This window comes from Schistocerca piceifrons, chromosome 7, assembly GCF_021461385.2.
Source record: "Schistocerca piceifrons isolate TAMUIC-IGC-003096 chromosome 7, iqSchPice1.1, whole genome shotgun sequence".
Lineage (NCBI taxonomy): Eukaryota > Metazoa > Arthropoda > Insecta > Orthoptera > Acrididae > Schistocerca > Schistocerca piceifrons.
In genome coordinates this window covers 102,302,768-102,325,950 of record NC_060144.1, presented here as the reverse complement: position 1 = coordinate 102,325,950, position 23,183 = coordinate 102,302,768, and the positions used below count along the sequence as shown (strand labels likewise).

General features: G+C 37.9%; 1 protein-coding gene across 9 annotated transcripts in view; it reads left to right on the top strand.

Moving 5' to 3' along the window:
* LOC124804727 (cleavage and polyadenylation specificity factor subunit 6) overlaps positions 1 to 23,183 on the top strand; it is a 174,951-nt gene that overhangs the window by 24,519 nt on the left and 127,249 nt on the right. For 8 of the 9 annotated variants that reach the window (XM_047265016.1, XM_047265014.1, XM_047265013.1 and 5 more), the window contains exons 2-3: positions 12,792 to 13,040; positions 19,218 to 19,445. In XM_047265016.1, coding sequence (XP_047120972.1) covers positions 12,792 to 13,040; positions 19,218 to 19,445 — 477 coding nt within the window. Of the gene's footprint in view, positions 1 to 7,914; positions 8,109 to 12,791; positions 13,041 to 19,217; positions 19,446 to 23,183 lie in introns of all 9 variants that reach the window. The other variant, XM_047265018.1, reaches the window with a different exon arrangement.

The window sequence follows — 23,183 nt, the reverse complement described above, 5'->3', positions numbered from 1 at the left end:
TTGTATTTAAAGGCTGTTAGTGTCAGTGGTGTTGAGAAACATCTGAAATAATTAAAACTGAGCAAAGCTCCAGGGCCCAATGGAATCCCTGTCACATTCGACACCGAATTTGCGGTTGAGTTAGCCACTCTTCTAACTATAATCGTCGTAGATCCCTCGAACAAAAAACAGTGCCCAGTTCTTGGAAACAGGCACAGGTTACACCCATCTACAAGAAGGGTAGTAGAAGTGATCACAAAACTTAATACCCTTGATAAAGATTTGTTGTAGAACCTTCGAATATATTCTGCCCTCAAACATAATGAGGTATCTTGAACAGTGACCTCCTCAGTGCCAACCAGTATGGATTTCAAAACTTCGATCATGTGAAACCCAACTCCCACTTTTATCACTGACATACTGAAAGCTTTGGATCAAGGCAGCCAGTTAGATGCACTATTTCTGGATTACTAAAAAGAATTTGACTTAGTACCACACCTATGGTTATTGTCAAAAGTACAATCTTGGGGTATTAAGTGAAATTTATGACTTAATTGAGGACTTTTTGGTAGCGAAGATGCAGCATGTTATCTTGGATTGAGAGTCATTGTCAGATGTAGGAATACCTTCGGGTATGCTCCAGGGAAGTGTGTTGATACCCTTGCTGTTCATTTTGTGTTTTAATGACCTTGCAGACAATCTTAATAGTAAAATCAGGCATTTTGCAGATGATGCAGTTATCTGTAATGAAGTTCTATCTGAAGGAAACTGCATAAACAGTCAGGTCTTGATAAGATTTCAATGTGGTGCAGAGATTGGCAGCTTGCTTTAAATGTTCAGAAATTTAAAATTTTGCGCTTCACAGAACAAAAAAACATAAATTCCTGTCACAGTAACATTAATGAGTCACTGTTGGATTCTGCCAACTCATACAAACACCTGGGTGTAACACTTTGTAGGGATATCAAATGGAATGATCACATAGGTTCAGTTGTGGGTGAAGCAGGTGGTAGACTTTGGTTTATTGGTAGAATATTGGGGAACTGTAGTCAATCTACAAAGGAGATTGCTTACAAATCTCTTATGCTACTGGTTCTATAACATTGCCCAAGTGAGTGGGGGACCCGTACCAGATAGGATAAACAGGGGATATTGAACATATACAGAGAAGAGCAGCATGAATGGTTACAGTTTTAATCTGTGGGAGAGTATCGTACAGATACTGAAGGAAGTGAACTGAAGGCTCTGGAAGACAGACATAAACTATCCCGAGAAAATTTGTTAACAGAGTTTCAAGAACTGGCTTTAAATGATTATTCTAGGAATGTACTAGAAACCTGTACATATTGCTCACATAGGGGTTGTGGGGATAAGATTAGAATAATTACTGCACACACACACACACACACACACACACACACACAAAAGCATCCAGACAATCATTCTTCCCGCTCTCCATACGTGAATGGAACAGGAAGAAACCCCAATAACTGGTACAATGGGATGTAGCCTCTGCCATGCACGTCACCATGGTTTGCAGAGCACAGATGTAAATAGAAGTTTGACCAATGTGTATTGTTGAGTGGTGACAATCTCCAAATAACAACAACAACAACAACAACAACAACAGTTGATACTGTCACTGTAGAATCTCTGAATTTGTTGATGGAGCCACAACTTCACCTCTGCTTGCACCACTTCATCACTATCAAAGTGAGCTCCTCTTAGGTGTTCTTTATGTTTTGGAAACAGATGAAAATAGGGTGAAGCTAAGTCATAACTGTATGGAGGATGATAAATGACAATCATCCCAATCCATCAGATTGTTGCAGATGTCGCAGCGCTCGTGTGTGGCATGGCGTTCTTTGTCATGGAGGAAGAGAGCGTGCGCCATATGTGGACAAACTCTTTCAATTTGAAACTCGAGTTCAGCGTGCTGTTTCTCACACTCAAACATAGTTATATTACATGCCACAGTTCAGAGTATTTTAGCAGCAGAGTGCTGCAGATATGTAGTAGTGAAGAATAAAGATTTAGAATGTTAATAATGTTTGTGTTATTTAAAAAGCCTTAAGAGTTATGACAAATTTTGAGGCATTACTTTTTGGCACACCCTCGAATGGCCACAAAGCAAAATTATGAAGCAAATGTTACACGTATTGCTGTTAGCTTTTGTCTCGGGATGTTCAGCAGGCACTTATTTGATGATTTTACGGGAATTCATTTGAGGGTGCCAGTCACTGATGCTATTAGACAAAGCTCATGAGAAGAAAACTACAAGGCAGTCTGTCAACAAGTGGCCACAAAAGCCTCAATGATTTTGTAAACACTAAGCAATTTTTTGAAGATAAGTTTTTCTTACTAATCGTACACTTTGACTTTACTAATTTGCGAGTTGTGCCAGGAGTGAAAACTTGTGATTGGCTTGCAGCATATTGGCTTCTGAGACAAACTCAGCTTCCTCCTCCTAGAGCAGCGAGCTTATAGTTTATAAAAGAAACTAATATGTCCGTCACGCCATATCAAATCACCTAATTTTGGAACATTTTTCTGCTCTACCAACACAGATTTAATTGTAATTGTATGTGAACATTGGCACATGTTCCTGATGAGGATTGGTCATGTTTGACAACTTTGTGCAAAGCGAGCGTGAATTTTGGGTGACTTTAAGTAGTTGTATTTCAGGCAGTATTTTGTTGAAAGAAACGAAATTTATCCATCGTTTTCAACTTTGTGGGTTCTTTTAATGAAAAGAACATTACAATCGTATTCAGTCAGAAATTTTAGCCAAATCGCCTGGAAAAAATCTGTACATGAAAAAATTTCAAAGTTTGGCTTCTTGTATCTCGGGGAATAAAAGTATGATGAACATGTAACCTGGTGTGTTGTAACTTAACACAATCTGGTATGTAGGTTCTCAAATATAAAGTTTCATTTAGGTGCCACGTTCCATTACTGAATAAATTAAATGCAAAGTTGAAGATTTTGTAAAAAGGTAAAAAATGCCATTTTTTGACCTGATTTTGCAGAAAATTGTGTTCTATGAAACTTTCCAAACTGAGCTTATTAGAAACACCATGGTTTTAATAGCGAAGGAAAGTGTATTTGACTATCTAACACATGCTAACAATGCTAGAAATTTTGAAACTCAAGACATGTTGTAGAGTAAATGCATACTTATCATGAAACTTGATACGCAACAGATTGGTAATGTAAGGACATTGAATACAAAATTTCGTTTGTCTACTACTTTCCAGTACGTTACAGATTTGTTGAAAGTTGAAAATGAGTTATGTTCAACACTTCTTTTATGAGTACCATTTTCTATTAAAGCTTGAAAACCCACCTCATTCAAAACAATGTGCTTTAAGCCAGCCTGGAACAGTGGATTTAATTTTCAACATGAGCTAACAGTGCTACATAAAATAAGGCAAACTACCCAAAAAACAATTGCACTGAGAATAAACTTCAAATTTTAGCATCTTATATCTCATTGGTTAAGGGCATTATAAACATGAAACTTCACACACAACCACTTAAAAAAAAACCTAATCACAGATTCACAGATGGAAAAAGTATGTTTTCAAGCATTCAAAAAATCACTTTCGATTTTCCAGTGTGCGTTAACAAGACATGAGAATGGACAAATTTGAGGGAATGTATCACAGTTACAGGTTACGTTACAGCTACCTGTGATCTGCATTTTGTTGCACATGGCTTTTATTTTTAAACTGACAAGCAATATCCCACTATATTGTATTGATCCATGGTGCCATTGTCACTACCGCCACTAGAAATGAACTGGCAACCACGTTGCAATAGGGGTTATGCCAGATAGCTGTGCAGTAGCAGCCATGGGTGGGTTTCTTCATCCAGTTTCCCAAGCCTATAATTTGGTTTTTTAATTTAGGTTTGAAAGCCATTAGGTGATTCCTGTCTTCTCGACAAGCAAAAAGTAATGTCGGTTTTCATTGTAAACTTCTCAACATTAAAGTTTTATATTTTTCAGTATTATTGAACTACCTCCTGCATTTCATTTTCTGAAAATTGATAATGGCATTAACTGTAAAAAGTTTTACCATTTATCAACACAATGTAGTGAGATGTTGCTTGTTAGTGTACAAATAAGAACCACATGCAATGAAACATGGATAACAGGTAGCTGCAGTGTAACCAGTTGCCATGGTACATGCCCTCAAATTTGTCAGTCAGTTTCAGGGCTTGTTCGCTTGCAGTGGAAAATTGAAGTTGATTTTCTGAATGTATGAAAACATGCCTTTTTCAACTGTGATTAGTTTGAATTATGAAAACTGATTTCCTAAAAGCAAATTGAATGTTTACAGGATCAGGTTTGAATTGATTTTGTAGAAATTTGGAAAGCAATATGTAAATTGTATGTCATGTTGGAAAACCTCTTGTTGCTGAGTGAGTTGTTGTGTTTGAAGCTTCATGTTTATCATGCCTTTAATCCACGAGATATAAGAAACTGCACTTAGAACTTTATTCATAGTGCGATTTTTCCAACGACTTTGCCTCAATTTATGTAGCACTATTAGTGTATGTTCAAAATTAAACCCAGTGTTCTGGGTGGGGGCGGGGGGGAGGGGGTGGGGGTGGGGGGGACGATGACGACTTAGAACACAGCTTGAATAGAAAACTGTACTTGTAAAATAAGTGTTGAACATACATATTCACCTTTTCACAAAAACCATCAATTTTTGACAAATTTGTAGATTATTGGAAAATAGCAGATGAAATTTTGTATTCCACATTCTTGTGCTGCCGACCTATTGCATATTATGTTACGTGTTCAGCACGCATTTACTCTATCAGATATAAGAATCGGGAGTTTTTAATTTTTTTTCTGTGCTGTGATTATCATGTCCAACTTTGATTTAGATTATCTAGCACTGTTAGCCCACATTGAATAATCAAATACTTTCTTTTATGGTTATAATCATAGTTTTTCTAGTGATCAAAGTTGAGAAAGTTTTATAGAACATAGTCTTTTTGCAAAATCAGGTCGAAAATGGTCGTCTTACCTTTTCACAAAATCTTCAATTTTGCATTTCATTTATCCACTGTGAGAAACTGGTGCACAAATGAAACTTTATATTTAAGAATCTTGTGTTAGATCGTGGCATTCACATTCATTGTACTTCTGTTCCCTGAGATATAAGAAGCCAAACTTTGAAATTTTTTCAGGCACGGATTATATCGGGCCATTTTGCTAAAATTCTCTGTTTGAATGTGGCTTGTAAAATTCTTTTCATTATTATTCTTAAGTGAGTTCATGAAGTTGTACAAGATGACCAGATTTCATTTCTGTCAGCCAGGTATTGCCCGAGATATAGTTGCCCAAAATTGACAGAAATTCATGCTTGATCTGCACAAAGCGTTGCAAGGAGTCAAACAAGTGACTATATCATGGCCAGTATTGCTTCGACGAACATTAAACTTTACCAATATTCATCGGGGACATGTGCAAATGTTTGCATAAAATTTCTACAAAATCTGTGATTGCACAGGAAGGCCTAGGTGAGTTGATGTGGAATAAGCCATCATAGAAGTGACGCAAAAGTTGATGGCAAGGTGCTAGAAGGACCAAGTGCAGCCTCCTGATAGTTTATTGCAATGGCACACAGTACTGTACGTAGGGCTCATTTCATTTAAAATCACCCAAAATAAAGAAATCTTGTTGTGACAGATGTTTGTGAAACAAGTGGTATTAGAAGACATAATGGAAGATATTTAAAATATTTTTCCCAAGTTTTGGATCAAAATAGTGGTTTTGGCTTAATTTTGAAATTTGGTTCATTTTCAAAAACAGGCATTGGCAGGAAAGGTGGGTTAAAAATTTGTAACTACTGTAACTTTTTTATTAGAGTCAATTTGGGGTAATGGGAGATAAAATTATCAATACAAATATGTAGTGATGGTCATTTCTAAAGTTATTTTATGCAAATTTCAGCAGTTTTTCTGACCAAAATCAGAAGTTTCACTGTAAAAATTCCAGGATGGGATAATGACAATATTATGAAACATATAGTTGCTACTCGTCATGTAGTGGAGAAGCTGTGTCGCAAATAAGCACAACAAAGACTGTCAAACAAAGCTTTTGGCTGGACAGGTCTTCATCAGAATTACACTCGCACCACGTGACCACCGCTTTTGGTCTGACCTTAGCAGCCGGAGACTGTGGTCATATGTGCGTGATTTGAGTGCATATGTGTTGTTCTAATTCTCATGAAGACTGTTTGGCTGAAAGCTTTGTTTGACAGTCTTTTTGTTGTACCTATCCGTGATTCAGCAGGTCACCTACATGGTGAGTAGCAACTATCCTTTTTGTAATATTGTCGAAGTTTGTCACTGTATTAATTTTTGTTCTGATATGCTTATTATCATACCTTTTAACAGAAAATCAGAAGGCTGTTTCTCCCCTTTAGTGGTTTCAAACTGAAAGAACGTAAATAAAACTGGATTCATTTTCTAACTCTTAGCTAGTGTACAACAAATGCTGATTTACATATAATACATTCATAACATTCAGAAATGTGTTTGTTCGCTTAAACAGGCTATCAGTGGAGGATGTTGTTTAATCTGAAAGTATGTAATAGATTGGTGGTTGTGCTTGCACTAGGAGCAGGCAAAGTCATTAAAATATTTTCAGAAGGGTCCATCAAACACAGCATGAAGTGCCAACATACAAACCCAGGAAGGTCCAGTTGGTCTCGGGAATTTGACCTATGCAGCTCTGTGTTCTTTACTAATCTCCAGAATTTCTCCAAGGTGCCATTGGTTATCATAGATACCGAGATGAACATTTCCTTATTAGTAGTGGTAGAACCATTGCTTTAAAGCCTGTGATGAAGTTTTATGAATATTCACATTTATGTATTACTAAATGTTATATATTTATTTCATACTATATTTGTATACACTGTAGTATTGGAAAGGGGTTAACTAACTTCACTACCATTCCAGGTTACACCATGTATTCATTGTAAACATATGGAAGGATTTCTTTCCTTGTTGTATATGTGTGGGAGGAAAAAAAAAGGTAAAGGCAAAGCAAATACATCACAATACGACAAAAGAACATAGGCGCACCTGTTAGTCACATGTGATACACACTGTAGACCCAGTTGAGTTGTGCATATTTTTGTTTTTTCTTTAATGTGCAAGGATAGGTTTGTATGATCTGTTGCCTCTCCCCACTCATTATTGGAGTGAAGGTTTTTGTGTGTTTGCAGTTTGAAAATGGACACCCAGTTTCATGGATTTCTGGTGCCTTGTGGATGTCCATAAATATGATAGCGGCTTTGTTTTGTAGTTAATTGTGTTATAACTAAGGTAAAAAATCTGATACTGGTTACCATGCACAATTATCTATGCACCAGTTTGTTTTTCTCTTGTTGATGTAATAGGACAACAAAATTTTATTGAGATGTAGTTGTGAACTTTTTAAATTTTATACATGTAGAACCAGTGCGTTCTACTGTCTAGACACATAAGGAAACATTTTAGTTTCAAGGAGTAACTCATACATTTGACTTCATTACTTGGGTGCAAAAATTAGATTGCAAGCACGTCACAGAAAAACTATAAACAAGTAAGAGTTTTTCTGTATGCAGTACACTTTATAAAATATTTGAAATGAGACTTCCTCATCTGACAGTAAAAGTGTGTGGGAGCTGGTTGAGATAATCTTCTCATATTATTAATCATAAACAGAAGGTTCCATAACACGTTATCAGTATGTAAAGAGGTGACTTTCCTACAAACTACATGGTCTTGCTAATGGTGAGAATCTTTTACATATGAAAATTTATTTCATTTCCTGGCATTGATATTCTGACCAGAACTAGAATGAAAATATTATAATAAGGAAGCACTTTTCATGTAACTTCTAATTGAGTGCATTAAAATTCACAGAAATAGATGAAGCAGAGCTGCAGTGTAAATAATATTGAATAGAGGAAAAAGCCATCATTTACTAAAGAAAACAGCCAGTGGGTGTGTGCCTGATTCAAGCACTAGTGCGCACGCAAATACACGTGACAGTACATTTATGGGTACAAGCTTTTGGGCAAGGTGCATTCTCAAGGCAGGTTAAAATGTCATCTTTGGTAAGTGTTTGCTTTTTCCTCTGATAATATGACTTAAACTATTTTAGTCTGAAACTTGGCAACATTTATTTTTTACAGTTGGTTGTTACAGGATTGGGAGGGAGGGGGAACCAAGTTTGATCCCCTTTTATTTATCATTTTCTGTTGAAATGAGTTTTTTTCCCAGCAAATATTGATCTTTGTTAATTTTGATGTTGAATGTGTGTTCTTGTTCCAGTAAGTTTTGGTTTTATCATCTCATTATGAACAAGATTAGTAAATCTATCATAAGAAATGTACAAAGTTTTAAAATTCAGAGGAACACAGCTGTAAGGAAAGGTGAGCTACAGAGCTTTGCAGTAACTGTCGTAATAGAAAAGCTGGTTAGGAGCAGAAATGATGATCGAACAAACAAGTAGAGCAAACAAAAGCTTTGCTAAATTGTTAGCTTTCTCCAATCACACGACAACTCTTTACAGAACAACATGCAGCAGTGAAGTCCAGCTAATACAGTAGCAACAAGAGCATTGTAGAGTGGGGCTCTCTCAATTAATGCATGAACGATAGTCAGAGCAGCGACTGGGCTGTCTCTCAGTGGCGACTCCGTTGCGACTGGTTTGGTCCTTGTTGCGAATGGGGATGGGCTGTCTGGTTGTTGCAGGCCATCCTATATTGTGGCGGCAGAGGGTGCTCGTAGTCCAGAGCCACTGAAAGTGTGGCTCAGCAGATGTGCAGAATTGATTCCACCAGATCCTGCATGACTGCTATCGGCACCTCATTGCAACTTGCTTTGCTGTTACCAACTGTGGAACACCAGAAAAACTAACATGAAGTCGATTCATTTCTTAACTTTCTTCTGGGTACCATGGTATGTGAGTATTGCGTGACACGAAAGGGTGGATCTAGCAGCCAAGGATGGCAAGAGGAGTGGCTGGAAGTGACACAAAATAAGCTCCATTTAGTAAAGCCCCAAATGCAGCCATGGCACACCTCCTTTCAGCCCTGTTGATGGGACAAAGTCCTCCTTATTCATCTACGCATAGGCCACAGCCCTCTTATGTATGGCTTCTTGCTCCGGTGCGAGGACCCTCCCATGTGTGGTGCTTGTGGCATACGGATCACTTGCAACGCATTTTACTGGAATGTGTTTTATTTTCCAACCAGCGGGCCGCAGTGGATATTCTGCTGGCTCTGTCCTCTCTCTTAAGTGATAATTAAATGAATGTGGTTCAAGTTTTGGAGTTTAGTGAATTGTCCAACATTTTTCTCGAAATTTTAGGAAGATGGTTTTAATCTGTTAACAGCGTGACTGGGTCTCCCAAGTGTTTGTAAGTGGTCAGGCAATCACATTTGCTTCTTCTTCTTCTTCTCCTCTCTCTCTCTCTCTCTCTCTCTCTCTCTCACACACACACACACACACACACACACACACACACACACACACAAATTGCTTGTCCTAACATGGGACTGTGCAGACTATTGATTTACGAAGAAACTTTTTTGTGAGATGTGTTTGTTACCTGTGTCCTTAAACCCGTAGACTTGCTTGCAGAACAACAGTCAATATTTTTCATTGTAGCAGTATACAATATGAGCCAGTTATTTGCTTTCCAGCAATGAAATGCTGACAACATTGCAGGAGACCTCAGTATAACTGGTAACTTTTAAGTTCGTAACTCTGGAATTTGTTGTTGAAATAAATTGTTCTGGAACATTTTTATGAATGCTTTTGCTCACTGCCACAACAGTGAAGTACAGCACAGGACTGCAGAAGTTGCACAGTGTTCAGAGATATGCCTGTATGTTTGATTCAGTGAATAATTTATGACAAATTACTCACAGGGCTCTCCTGGCATAGATTTTTCCTTTCTTCCTTCGTCACAAATGGCGTAATGGCCAGAAAAGGAACTTCGATCATCATTAAATGTATGAGATACACTTTAAAACATTGTCCATGTATAGTGTAAACTGTTTCCGTTGTGTGACAGAATATGAAGATTAATTTTTTTAAGAACCAAGGAAAGCACAATACCATTCTTGAAAAAATTAGGAATTGTTAGAACACAGGGCAGAAGTCATACATTGGAATCTCAGACAAATAAAATGTAGCGTTTTAATGGTGCCAAAATTTTTCATAATTGCAGTTAAGGAGAACTTGAGCAAAAACAGAGCTTAGTATCTATCCTGAAAAAATTTTTAGATAATTTGTTTCCTCTGGTGCGCCATACTATGCGAAAGTTGGTAAGAGGCCAGTAATTTAATAGAGGCAGTTGTGAACGTTGCTCAAAATTTTGTTTCTGGATAGACGTTCCAGCTGTGTTGATAATGCTTAGGTAGCCTTTTGTGTTGACATTACTGTCTGAGAAAGATAACTGGGCTTGGTTACAAACAAGGATACTACAATAGGAACATTTGTTTGTGATTTTGATCTGGCATTGCAGCTCTACTACAGTCAAAATGCACTTCGATGACAGTGTATTTGTGTGTGTGTGTGTGTGTGTGTGTGTGTGTGTGTGTTTTTTACTAATTGACATTTTTATGTTTAAAATGTAAACACAATTGCCACAAAATACAGTGTCAATAGAAATGCAGAAAATTCCTTACACTTCGGAGACAAAACCTGAGCATGGCATTGCCCACGTACATCTTCAGTCACAATTTTCTTGACGTGCGAGCCACCTGTAACTTGAAAACTGCACTCATTTCGTATGAGAACAATGCAGTATGTCTCGCTACCGGTCCCTCGACTGGTGCTGCCCTTTGTCATTAATTTCTAGAATTATTTTGAAAGAAACACTAGTGAACATCAGTTGCTGTTGGAAATTGCTCTGAGCCAGTTTGCGATTGCAGTGATGCACTTGTGTGCATGTACTCATTTGTTGAATGAGCAAGACATTTTGTAAGCTCAAGAGGGAGAAATTGCTCAGTAACTCATGTCGCACTTTTTCTTGCAAGGAAAATTATACTTTCTGTCATTATTTTAAAATTTGTAATCTACCATAAAACTAAAGTAAACATGAAAACTAAACTTTTAAGCTTGGTCTTGTGTTACTCTTAAAGTTATATCAATTTCACTACTGCCAGTAAGACATTAAATAATGGCATAAATTACCAGTCATCTTCGCTAGATATTCCTCTAAGTGGCTGGTCTAAGTGCTGATGCTTCAACTGTTCTGAGCTGGTCCAAATCTGCCGTTTTAGAATTTCAATGGTTTGTCTCCTTAATGTAAGTAATCTTTGGAAGTCAAATAAGTTTACCATGATCCATGTTGATGGGTCATCGCGGAATGAAGCACCTTACTACAGTTTCATATCGAGAGTCCATATAAAACATTAGACTTATTGAAAACTAGTCTTTGTGTGCACCTTATCCTTTCCTCCCTTCCTTTCCAGTGATGATGAGCTGGCTGCTAGCTTATCACTGCAGTATGAGCACCAGCAACCTTGTACCAAAAGGTTATGTAGAGACTTATCACAAGCAGGTGTAATAAAATTTTTAATTGTTTGCTATTTATAATAATACTAATTTGATGAGTAGGCCAGAACTTGTTGGTCAGTCAAGGCATAGTGAAGTTTTTTTAAATAAAATTGCAACATATTATATGCAACCTTTTTGTTTCAGTGAATAAACTTCAGATGTTGAATTTTTTAGGATATATACTCATTTTATAAATATTAGAAGCCAAGATTGCTTGGTGCGAAATAGCTATTTCGTGGCCAGTTTTGACAGTAACTAGCTGCTGGGAGATCCGAGAGTCTGAAGATTACAGCTAGTTACTTAAAAAATGGGCATGAAATAAACTATTTCACACCAAGCTTTATTGTCTTATAATATTATAAATTACAATATTAGATTGCCCCAATAATATACGTAAATCATATGCACACATTTGTTGACAGTACTTTGGGAATGTTGCATTTTGTACAATTTGAAGGCACTGTGGTTCTGGCTTTGTTAATTATAAATTATAGTATAACTGGCATTGTGAAAAGGATGTGGAGTCAAATGTATGCTACTGACAGTAGGCTGTTGTTTATATTCAGCTTAACTTTCTCTGACCTTTATATCATCATTGCGGTTCATGTAGATTGGATAATTTTTTTCTGCTTGCCAGTTGGTAGCCAAAGGACGCACATATGGTTGTGAACAAAATAGAAACTTTGATTGCAGGTATGCCTTCATTTTGGCAATACGTAAAGGTTTATTGGATGAAGTAAGACTAATTAGAAATTAAGTTGGAAAGTCATTATCACACAAAAGACAAAAGCAGGGTTGTGTGAGAGGAAAATTCCATGCATTTGTATTGCCCACGTGAATGTGTGTCCATATACAGTAATGAGTGTTTCGCTTATGTGAGAAGCATAGTATCTTTCACATTATGAAATTAAATCATTTTTGGACAGTTTTATGTATCATTGTTCCAGGGTTTATAATTATTGTAATTTAAAATTACTGGACACAATACATGAAATTTATTTTCCATAAAGTAAGTAATGTTTAGTTATGTGGTTCTAGGTGTTTACCCAATTCATTGTTTGTGTTTTATGCACAGTATTTTGATGTCTGACTTGGCCATCATCTTGTCAAAATATTTTACACAAAATGGAAACAACAACTTGGCTGAACACCTTGAAGCACACCATTAATCAAGCATGCCGTGAAAACCTAAGAGATCACACGTAATGTTTCATTGTGTGTTGCAGGATGAATTTGCTGCAGATGGTGTAGATCTGTATGATGATGTAATTGCTGCACCTTCATCTGGTGGTGGTGGAGGAGGTGGAGGTGGAGGTGATGAGAACTCTCAACCATCACACACACCAGGTTCTACTGCAATATCAAATACAGATGGACATAGTCCTAATTCAAATCCCCCATACCATCAGATGGGTAATAATATTCAACCAAATCAAGTAGGAAGGCGGCAGTTGTATGTTGGAAATTTAACTTGGGTAAGTGAATTTATCTGAGACATTGTGGATGATTTTGCTGTAATGTAAATTGATATTGCAGAAACGTAGGATTCATTTAGTCTCAGTGCATTATCTTTTAACATTTTCAATAATGATTTACAGTTTGTCCAATCCTCTGGAATTCCCTCAAGGAATGGTATTAATCACTTACGCCAGCGGTTATAATGTGTACTCATTTCCCAAAAGCATCTTAGCCAATGTTAACCAAAGCCCTGTGTCCTAGATCAGAGCTGGGCACGAGAGCTGCCTGCTTGGTGGCTCGCAGACTCCACGGTTAGGCCAATACCCGTAAGAATGCAACATGTGTGTAACTTTTCTATGTCCTGGGAAAAATTTTCTAGTGACAAAAGCTGTCCAGCTCATCACGTAGAGGAAACATGTATCTATTTCAGTCCACAGATTTAGTTCACTTAGTTTTGAATGTTCTAACACATTTTCAATTTCATGATTACAAATAAAATGCTTGCATAAGGTAATGTACTCACACAGAAGTGTAAAGCTCAGAGCAGTCATACTACATGCAAAAAGAAAGGAACACTTTTGCTTCACTTGGTGCTAACATTGTTTTGAAGTGAAATTACTAGTCACCAAGTGGATTACTGCAGCAATATGAACATAACACTACTTGCAGGTTTTGATTTAAATAGTTTTGTTACTGAAAAATGCTTTCACATACTTTTTTATTCTGAACATACGACAGGCTCAAAGCAACAAATACATCAGAATGTTCATTCACTGTCTCCTTTATCAGATTTTTTCCACTTGCAGTTAATCAGTGTGAAAGTGCACCCTTGAATATCCTTAAAGTTGTTTTGTCTTCATCACAATTTTGCAGGGCAAATATGAACAAATTATTAAAACACTTTACACACATTTTTGGTTTAAAACAAAAATTACTGGTGTGTGTGTGTGTGTGTGTGTGTGTGTGTGTGTGTGTGTGTGTGTGCTCGGTCATCTTGGTTAGAAACGAGATACAATCAGCCATAGAGTCACCAAACTCTTTTACTAACTTTCCTTTCGTGTCCATGAATAGCGAAATGTCTATATCAGGGTGTACACAACCCAGGAGATCTGGGAAAAACCCGGGAATTTTTTAATCTGGGAGAGAACCGGGAAAAACCCGTAATTTTTTAGAATTCCAGGAATTTTTCATTGTTTTTGTTTTCAGTTAATTTTTTTGTAGTTTTAACTGGTAAGAGTTCATGCTCTCTAACAAACGATATAACTGTAGCCTGCTATTGCAGAATAATACTGCAGCAATAAAACATGAACAAGAGAAAAACAAAAGTAAAACTTAAATTGCAAAGGAAATGTGCCATATACAACAACAAAACACAGTGCTCATACAAGTGTCTGCCAACAGCAAAATGTGTCAAAGGCTTTAGGAAGATTGTGCAATGCTTCATAACAACAAATTGCCACCGATGAGCGTGACGTCACAACTGTTAACATTAGATTCATTTTAGCATTTACGAGTGGGATCATGCGCATGCACAGTTGAGTAGTACCTTCTCCCGCTTCTGGCTGCAGAAATGTGGCTGTTGGTTGTGTAAGCAGCCGCAGCAAGCAGCTAGATGCTACCGGGAAAAATTTTACTGTTGCGCCCATGCTGCCAGATTCATGCATGTGCAGCAGACCTGGATTTAGGAAGGGGGGGGGGGCAAATTAATATTCTTGAGGAAAAAAAAAAAACTTGTTTCACGAAATGCCTAGCATCCAGCACACATTGGTCTATCGATTCATGTGACATTGAAACACATCCCTGTCGGGTTTTGAACATTTTTGAATAATTCTAAGTTGATTTCTGAATGAATCGTAAGTTGATTTGTGAATGCGTGCATAGTGTATGTGACGTCTCTGTCATGGGACTTCTCGTCGTATCTAGAAATAAACTATCCTGCATACAAAAGGGGCTATATGAGCTGAGCAGAGTACAGCTGAATGGATGAATGCCAACTGCTTTCTGATTATGTGGTTGATTGGGTTTGCAAATGATGAGTGTTGTTACAATTACTAGTGAAATCTCCATAGATTCAGACTACCAGAGTGGAAATAAATGACTAACAGGAATAACATGTAAGAAAGATTACACTGCTTTACTAGTAAGGGCCAGTCGTGCAGTACCCTGCTAGCAGCTAACCAGAGAATAATTGCAGGATAACTAAAACGGTGATTCTGGCAGAGTTAGTGAAGTTAACCGGCGAATAACTTTTGACATTGGCAGGAATAGTCACAGAATTAGTGATAACAAGACTGTTTGTTAGAACGAGGAAGGAGAAGAAATGGGGACATCACACAAATTATGGAAGCACGTGACTATTCGAAATTTGTATAAAAATTTCGTACTACTACTTCTCAAACTCATGCTTGAGAAACTGGAGCATATGAATGAAGTGTGAAACTATTTCCTAACATAAAGCTTTTTGCTTGTAGTAGGCCTAACGGGCATTTGATATTGGTACTTTGTGAATTATATTCTGTCGTGATATAAAATTAGCATTTGTGCCAAAACAGTCTCCTTTATTTGGTGTGTGTTGCAGTTGCTGCAGTATTAGAAAGGCCTATTTTGTTTTATCTAGCAGACAGTGACAAAAGAGACGTAATCAGATCGAGAAACCACACCAGTCTTTGGTCCTATTTGTATTAACAGCTTTTTTGGTATTAGACAACGCCATTTTGATTTTTCATGTAGCAAAACGTTTGACGAACTTTGATGAGGTAATGATTCTTTTGTAGAAAGAAAAGCCTGCCTTGTAAAGCTGTAACAAGATTAGAGAGGAAAAAAGGTAGGAGTTAAGGATTGAATAAATATGTACTGTCTTGCTTGTCTCTTGTCTTTACTGGTTTTATTTCTCCTATGTTTAATTTTATGCCACACAAAACAGCAAGTTACTAGCTAATAGGCAGTAAAGAGTGCAGATTTTTTGAAGAGTTTTTTAAAAAAGAGAGGAATGATGTCAAATTGGCCAACTGGAAGCAGGAGAGTCACCACAGGACATTTTAATTTCCACTGTCCTGAAAATAGTTTGATGGCATCTAGTACAAAATATACATATTTCAATATCACAGATTAAAATACAGTGACGTGCGATAGAAGAATGTTGTTTGAAGAGGCGTGGCACTGCACTTTGACACAGTTACGACCAAATAACATGTCTTACTTTTCCTCGAACACATATATTTTATGCATCAGACTCTTCAGAAAGATGTGCGTTACAAAATGAACATATTTTTGAAAATTCGATTTTTAAAATTCTTGACGTCCTATATCAAATGCTTGAGGGGCGGCACTATCTAGTATAGCCCCGGTTCGGAAATATTGTAGATCCGGGGCTGATGCGCGGAGCAGTCTGAGTTATAGTGGGGAAGCGGGCAGTCTCCACGTGTTTACATTTAGTGACTTTTGCTGCTTCCTCTTCGTTTACTGAAAACAAAACAGATTTCTGTGGCCGGGAGCTATCAAGTGAATTTAAAGACATTCACATAGTTACGGAAGGCTAAAATATGTTATTAGTTTTAGATTTGATTTTATTTCCACCTTTCTGACAGTCAAGCATTAATTGCCAAGTTATTTTTGTCAGTTTGCTAAAGAAATCTTCTTTTATTAATCTTTTCCACTGAGGCAGTCAATATATTTGAAACGACATTTTCAATTCCACACTGTTGGCTAGTTTCAACTGTTCGCTGCATTTCAAGTGCATGTTTTCATCTTCTAGCACGTATGGCATTATGCCGTAATAAAGAACCAAACATGAGATAACACAGTACTGGTACCCCAAGAAAATTTACATCCCGAAAACTACATTGAAAAGCTTAATATCAGGACGAGATCTACTTTATTGGGAATCTGGATATACAAATGTGAACTTTAAATGTGCACATTTTTGTATGGGTCACGAAATTCCTATTCTCTTGGAGTATCCTCTGATGTCTTGTTTCTTTTATGACGTAATGAAAGATCTTGTAATGTTTTACATGTACGAACATAAGGGCCTCCTTCATCATCGTAGCTGCGCAAGCGCGATGGCACCTGTTATCTGATGCTCTTTGGAAACTGTTGAAACGAATCTAGTTCTAACAGGTCGTGGGAAAATATTGCGAATGGTGGTTTGAAAAGCGTTACTTTCAAAATAAATTTCCTTTTACACAAGTTGAACTATGTGCGAGAATGTACGATGTATTTCTTAAATCACATAGCATTTGACTCTCATTTAAAAATCAACTCTTTGATGAGCCATTTAGAAGAATTTTGAGCCCAGAAGATCAGACATTTATGTCGTTATTAAAAGTTTTCACATTTGTGTGATATATCTTAATGTGTAATACGCATATTAAAGACCAACATTATATGTGAAAGCTTAGCTTCTCTTGCAGTGTATTAATCTTAGAGACACAATATTATATGTGAAAGCTTTGCTTTACTTGTAGCAACGCTGTGTGTATTAATCTAAACCATTAACTTTTCCTGTTTGTGTGTTCGCACTACTTAAGTGATGTTGCTGTTGGCTGACTACATCACGTGTTCTGATCTCTGAATAGCTGCTGTCATCAGCTGATGATATCACGTGACATGAGCTATGACTGGCTTACAAAACAGCATCGCAATCTCGATTTCAGTGTTTCAATGTAACATGTGGTATTTCATGAAATTTGAATTTATACTTTCGTAATAAGAAAATATGCAGCGTATATGTTGTTGCACATCCAAGATCTTTCCAAGGAGTGTTTGCCCCCCCCCCCCCCCCCCTGAGTCTTGTCTTCTAAAGTGCCGGGAAATTCTATGCCTGTGTATAAAACCATAACCATTCAAACGATTGATAAGTTATACTGTTCCGAGAGAGTCCATAACCATTCAAACAATCTATCTTCCATCTACACTTTACTTGTTGTTTGTTATTTATTCAGTGTCGTGAATCAGTTCTCATTAAAAGAGGAAGGATTTCAAAAAGAATAATTTCTACTGGGCTTAAAATTATTGCAGCAATTACAAAGCATTATTTTGCAAATTCTCAGTCGCTGAAAGGGTGCACTATGTTTGCTGTTTTGGGAGCTATGTGATAACTCAGTTTTGTTACAGCACAATTATTCATCACATGGTGCCCTTCCCTTAAGTATCTTACAATGAGGTGGTAAAATGGAGCACCAAACCATGTATCACCTAGTCAAAAATAGTAATAATTTCAAAGGTGACACACTAACTGCATGAGTACTTAATTCTTTCTCTCAGTTCTGTCTTACTTTGGAGTTTTTCTTTCCTTTCTACTGTATTCATATTGATTACTTAAGTTCTTATGAAATAGTTGGAAATATTGTACATTGTTTTCATTCGCGTGTAATTTTATATTCGAAAACAAACACCAAGTGCCACTTTGTTTTCCTTTCACAAGTTTTTTTATATATATGAGTTTAAGCATAAAGATTTGTTACATTATTATTCTGAGAATCTTAACTACTGCTTGGCCATTTCTTCAAACGAGACCTCAACATAGACAAAGCAAACAACACAAGGTCACCAGACATCTTTGCTACGTTCATGTAGATTTCAAAAGACCTATGCTATAGAACACTTACGGAAGCGGAAGGGAACTAGGGGCTGACCAAGTAGGGGAGCTGCGAACAGGCGCTATGAGCATCTGAGAGTGCCTGCATTTGCTCAACTTTTCTGTGGATGCATTATCGTAATTGGTGAGGGAGGGAAGGGGGAGCTGAATAACTAACAGTATTGTTTTGCTATATATGGGCAGCTTCAATACCACTTTGTGAAATCAAAGTTGAAATATTTCTACTAATGCTGAGTGAATGCTTTTGTTCGAAATAATTTGAACTTGTCTCCCCCCTCCCCTACACACACACACACACACACACACACACACACACGTTTCAATTTTTATTGTTTTCTGTAATATACATAGTGATAATGAGATATTTTGGTTTTCTGTTCAGCGAAGCAGTGGTAATAGATCATTATCATGAGTGTCCCAAACAGCATGTTTGCAAATTAAAAAAAGTTCAAGAAAGTATATCCCCAGTCAACCTGTATGTATGTATATGTTTGTGCAAGCTCATTTGCTCACGGGAATGAATGGAGTTGAGAAAGACTTATCTAAAGTTGCTTGTGTTCTCTTTTTATTCAAATATTGTTTCCTTCTCTTACAGTGGACTACTGACCAAGACATTACAGATGCCATTTTGGGCATTGGAGTTACAGATTTTGTTGAAGTGAAGTTTTTTGAAAATCGCGCAAATGGCCAATCTAAGGGCTTTTGCGTTGTGACACTAGGCTCAGAAGCAAGCATGAGGATGTGTATGGAAAGACTTCCGAAGAAAGAGTTGCACGGTCAGTGCCCAGTTGTGACATTTCCAACTAAGGCAGCACTTAATCAGGTAATGTTGGGTGCATGTAAAGCTGGAAAATTTGAACTTTGTAACTAACTTTCAATAATTATAGTCTTTGATCACAGAATTTACTGCATTTTTTAACACGTTCGCTGCGGCTGACGCTTATAAGCGTTTCCGCGATCAACACGCCAGAGCGGCTGACGCTCATAAGCGTTTCCGCGATCAACATGCCAGAGCGGCTGACGCTCATAAGCGTTGCCGCGATCAGCAAGCCAGTGCGGGTAACACTTATAAGCGGTGCGCTCGCTAGCTGAGTTCTCACTAGGGGAGGTCGCCAACTGGGACACGCCGATTTCGTCCGAATTGTTTCTAGAAAGAGGTGGGACTCCACATAACGTGCCCGAAATATTTCGCCTGAGTTGGCCATAGGAAAGGAGAACATGCTCTCGAAAGTTGTTCCGATAGCACTATAGGAGGCTATACCCTATTTAGCGCTCTGTTCGTCGTTATTGGCGTAGAGTAATGGTCAAGCGCATTGCTCACGAAACAGGCGACTTGGGATCAATCCCAGGTCCGTCCTGATTTTTTTTTCTCATTTTTATTTTACTTCGTATCTTCAGAGTGTTCGGTTATTTACGGTAGATGTATATTTCTATCGTCAAGTCAAAAATCTAATTAAAAGATTACAAAGTGCCCCTGAGTAACTCCAACAACAGCGAGAGGTATCATCAAGAGAAGATGCAATTAAAATACATTCGACCGTGCTGCATCAATTCAGTGCTCTTGTGGACACCCCTATGATCTAGTACGCTTGGTTTGCATCCAAACTATTAGAGGAAACACCTTAGTTTTAAAACTTGAATTAAGTGTGCTTTCCAATGAAGCGTGTTGCAGAGAAATGTAACTGCTCAAACAATGCCTTCATAAAATGTGCCTAGAGTGAAACATATATGTTTCACATGTTTCTATGATGTCACCATAAAAATGGCAAAACTTCTACTGTCGTAATGAATAAAAAGTAGCGCACGTAATCACAAGAATCTTTAAAATCTTTATTTTCATTAAAACTTTCGCCTAGTTATATAAATATACTACTTGAATGTATTTAAATTCTACGGTAAATAGTTGCAAAATCTGACGAAACCAAGGAAAATAAGAATGAAAACAATTGAAAAAAATTAGGAAGCACCTGGGATTGATTCCAGGTCGACTGTTTCGTGAGCAATGCGCTTGACCATTACGCTACGCCGTCAACATGTTCGCTGCGGCTGACGCATATAAGCGGCGCGTTCACTAGCAGAGTTCTCAGTTTAGTTTGTTCGGCTGTGCACTCGTGTTAGTTCAAGTAACCAACGACATATCACGTAACGTGTTCCTGTCTGCAGTTGTGTGTTTTCGTTTTTTGTCGTCTGTGTTGTGCATTGTTTGCAATGGCGGCGAATGAACCGACACCGGGGCCTTCGAACGCGAAAAAGTGTAGGAAGAGTGACCAATATACTGACCATGAGTTACTACGTGTGTTAGAAGATAGTGATGTAGAGTTCAGAGAGGACGAACCAGATGAGGGTGACTGGCATTTGGAGACTGCAGAAACAGACCACAGTGATGACAGTGTGGAAGCAGAACTGTCCAGTATGTTTCGTGACAGTTCGGAATCGGACGATACGGGCGACGATGATGAGGAAATCGCCGACGATAAAGAACCAGCGCTCGCAGAGGTAAGCAAACCAGGTGTTACGTGGCATGAAGAACCACATGGGATGCAGTATCACCCGTTTACGAAAGCAGAATGTTTGCTGATGAAGCCTGCTGGCAATACGCCAATGGATTTCTTTAGGCTACTGGTTACAGATGACATACTGCAGCTCATAGTTGACGAAACAAATGATAACGCACGGAATATATTTGCGAGCGCAAATACACAAGAGGGCTCTAGAATTAGTAATTGGAAACCCGTAAGTATAGAAGAAATACTTGTCTTCCTGGGGATTTCATTACATATGGGTAATGTCAAATGTGCCCGACTACAAGACTACTGGAAGAGGGATCCGCTGTTCGAAAATAAAGGAATAACGATGAGTATGAGCAGAGACAGATATTTGCTTATCTTACGCGCATTGCATTTTGCAAAAAATCCAGAGTCAGGCGAACCGAAACCAAATGATCGACTGTATAAGATACGCCCTATATTGAATTATTTCAACAACAAAATGTGTAATGTGTATTATCCAGGTAGGGATCTCTCTTTAGATGAATCAATGATTCTTTGGAGGGGACGATTGTCATTTAGACAATACATAAAAAACAAAAGAAGTAAGTATGGCATCAAATTGTACATGCTAAATAACCCAGACGGCTTCATCAATAAATGCGCTGTGTACACGGGGATGCGTGGTGATATGGGGGGAAAAGGGCATGCTGAAAAGATAGTATTGCATTTGTTAGAAGAGAAGGTGAATGTTGGCCATCACATTTACATGGACAATTTTTACAACAGCTTTGCCTTAGCTAAAACCCTGTTGAATGCAAAAACACATTGCACCGGGACACTAAGGGTAAATAGGAAAAATACCCCTAAAGACGTGGTATGCGCCAAGCTGGGGAAAGGGGACACCATAGCACGATATTCGGACGGGGTAATGATCGGCAAATGGAAGGATAGACGAGAGGTCTCCTATATTTCCACAGAATACCCCAATACAATGGAACGTGTGCAGAATGCACGCCAGCAAATAGTCGCGAAACCACTGCCAATTATCAGATATAATAGTTGTATGTCTGGGACCGATAGGCAGGACCAGATGTTGTCTTATTATTTATGTGAACGAAAGACAATCCGCTGGCCAAAGAAACTATTCTTCCATGTAGTTGACATGCTAATGTTCAATGCACATTACCTATATAATAAATACTCAGGGCATAATATGACTTTGTATGATTATAGAATACAAATAATAAAGGGACTACTTCCACCAATGGACGTTACAAAAGGTGTGCGTAACAAATGTAAAGACACACATGTTGTGCAAAAGCGGGACGCAACGGAAGGGACGAAGCAAGTTATGCGGAAGCGATGTAAAACGTGCGCGGCACGGGGCAAGCGTACGGATACACCATACGTGTGTATAACGTGTCCAAACCAACCTGGATTCTGTTTGAACTGCTGCACAATTACACATCCATAATGTAATGGGACGTCGTATCTACAGAGGAAGATCTGTTTGTGTTTGATTTGTAAAGTGTTTGTTTTATTTGATAGCCATGTAAATATAGTTACATTGGTTGCTCAGAATATGATGTTTCTGTACAGTACCGTATGTGGACTTATTTGTGGTTTGCTATAAAAACATCACCTCTACACCTTGAAAACTTATTTGTTACTAGCTGCAGTGCCCGGCGTTGCCCGGGTGTGTATTCATTCCTGTCTTATTTTGGTCCATCTGCTTCTTCTCTCTCTGTCCATCGCCTCCTGTTCTATCGCTATCTATTTTCCATTCATCTCAGTTCCGTTTTCACACAGGTCAATCTTCATGACATAATATTTCCTGTACTATGTGTCCCACAAGAATATAATTTTCCATGTTCCCCGGGAAGAATATTAGGAAACTGCAAAATGAGGTGCGAATGGAGTTGGTATTACAGACGTAATACATTACAACCACATGCATAGTGGGACGGATTTTCGTGCGTTTCATAGTTTTGACGTCATATCTCCTGTACTACGTGTCATACTATGATATAATTTCAAAGCTACATTTAGTGGTATATATGCATATCCTCTGC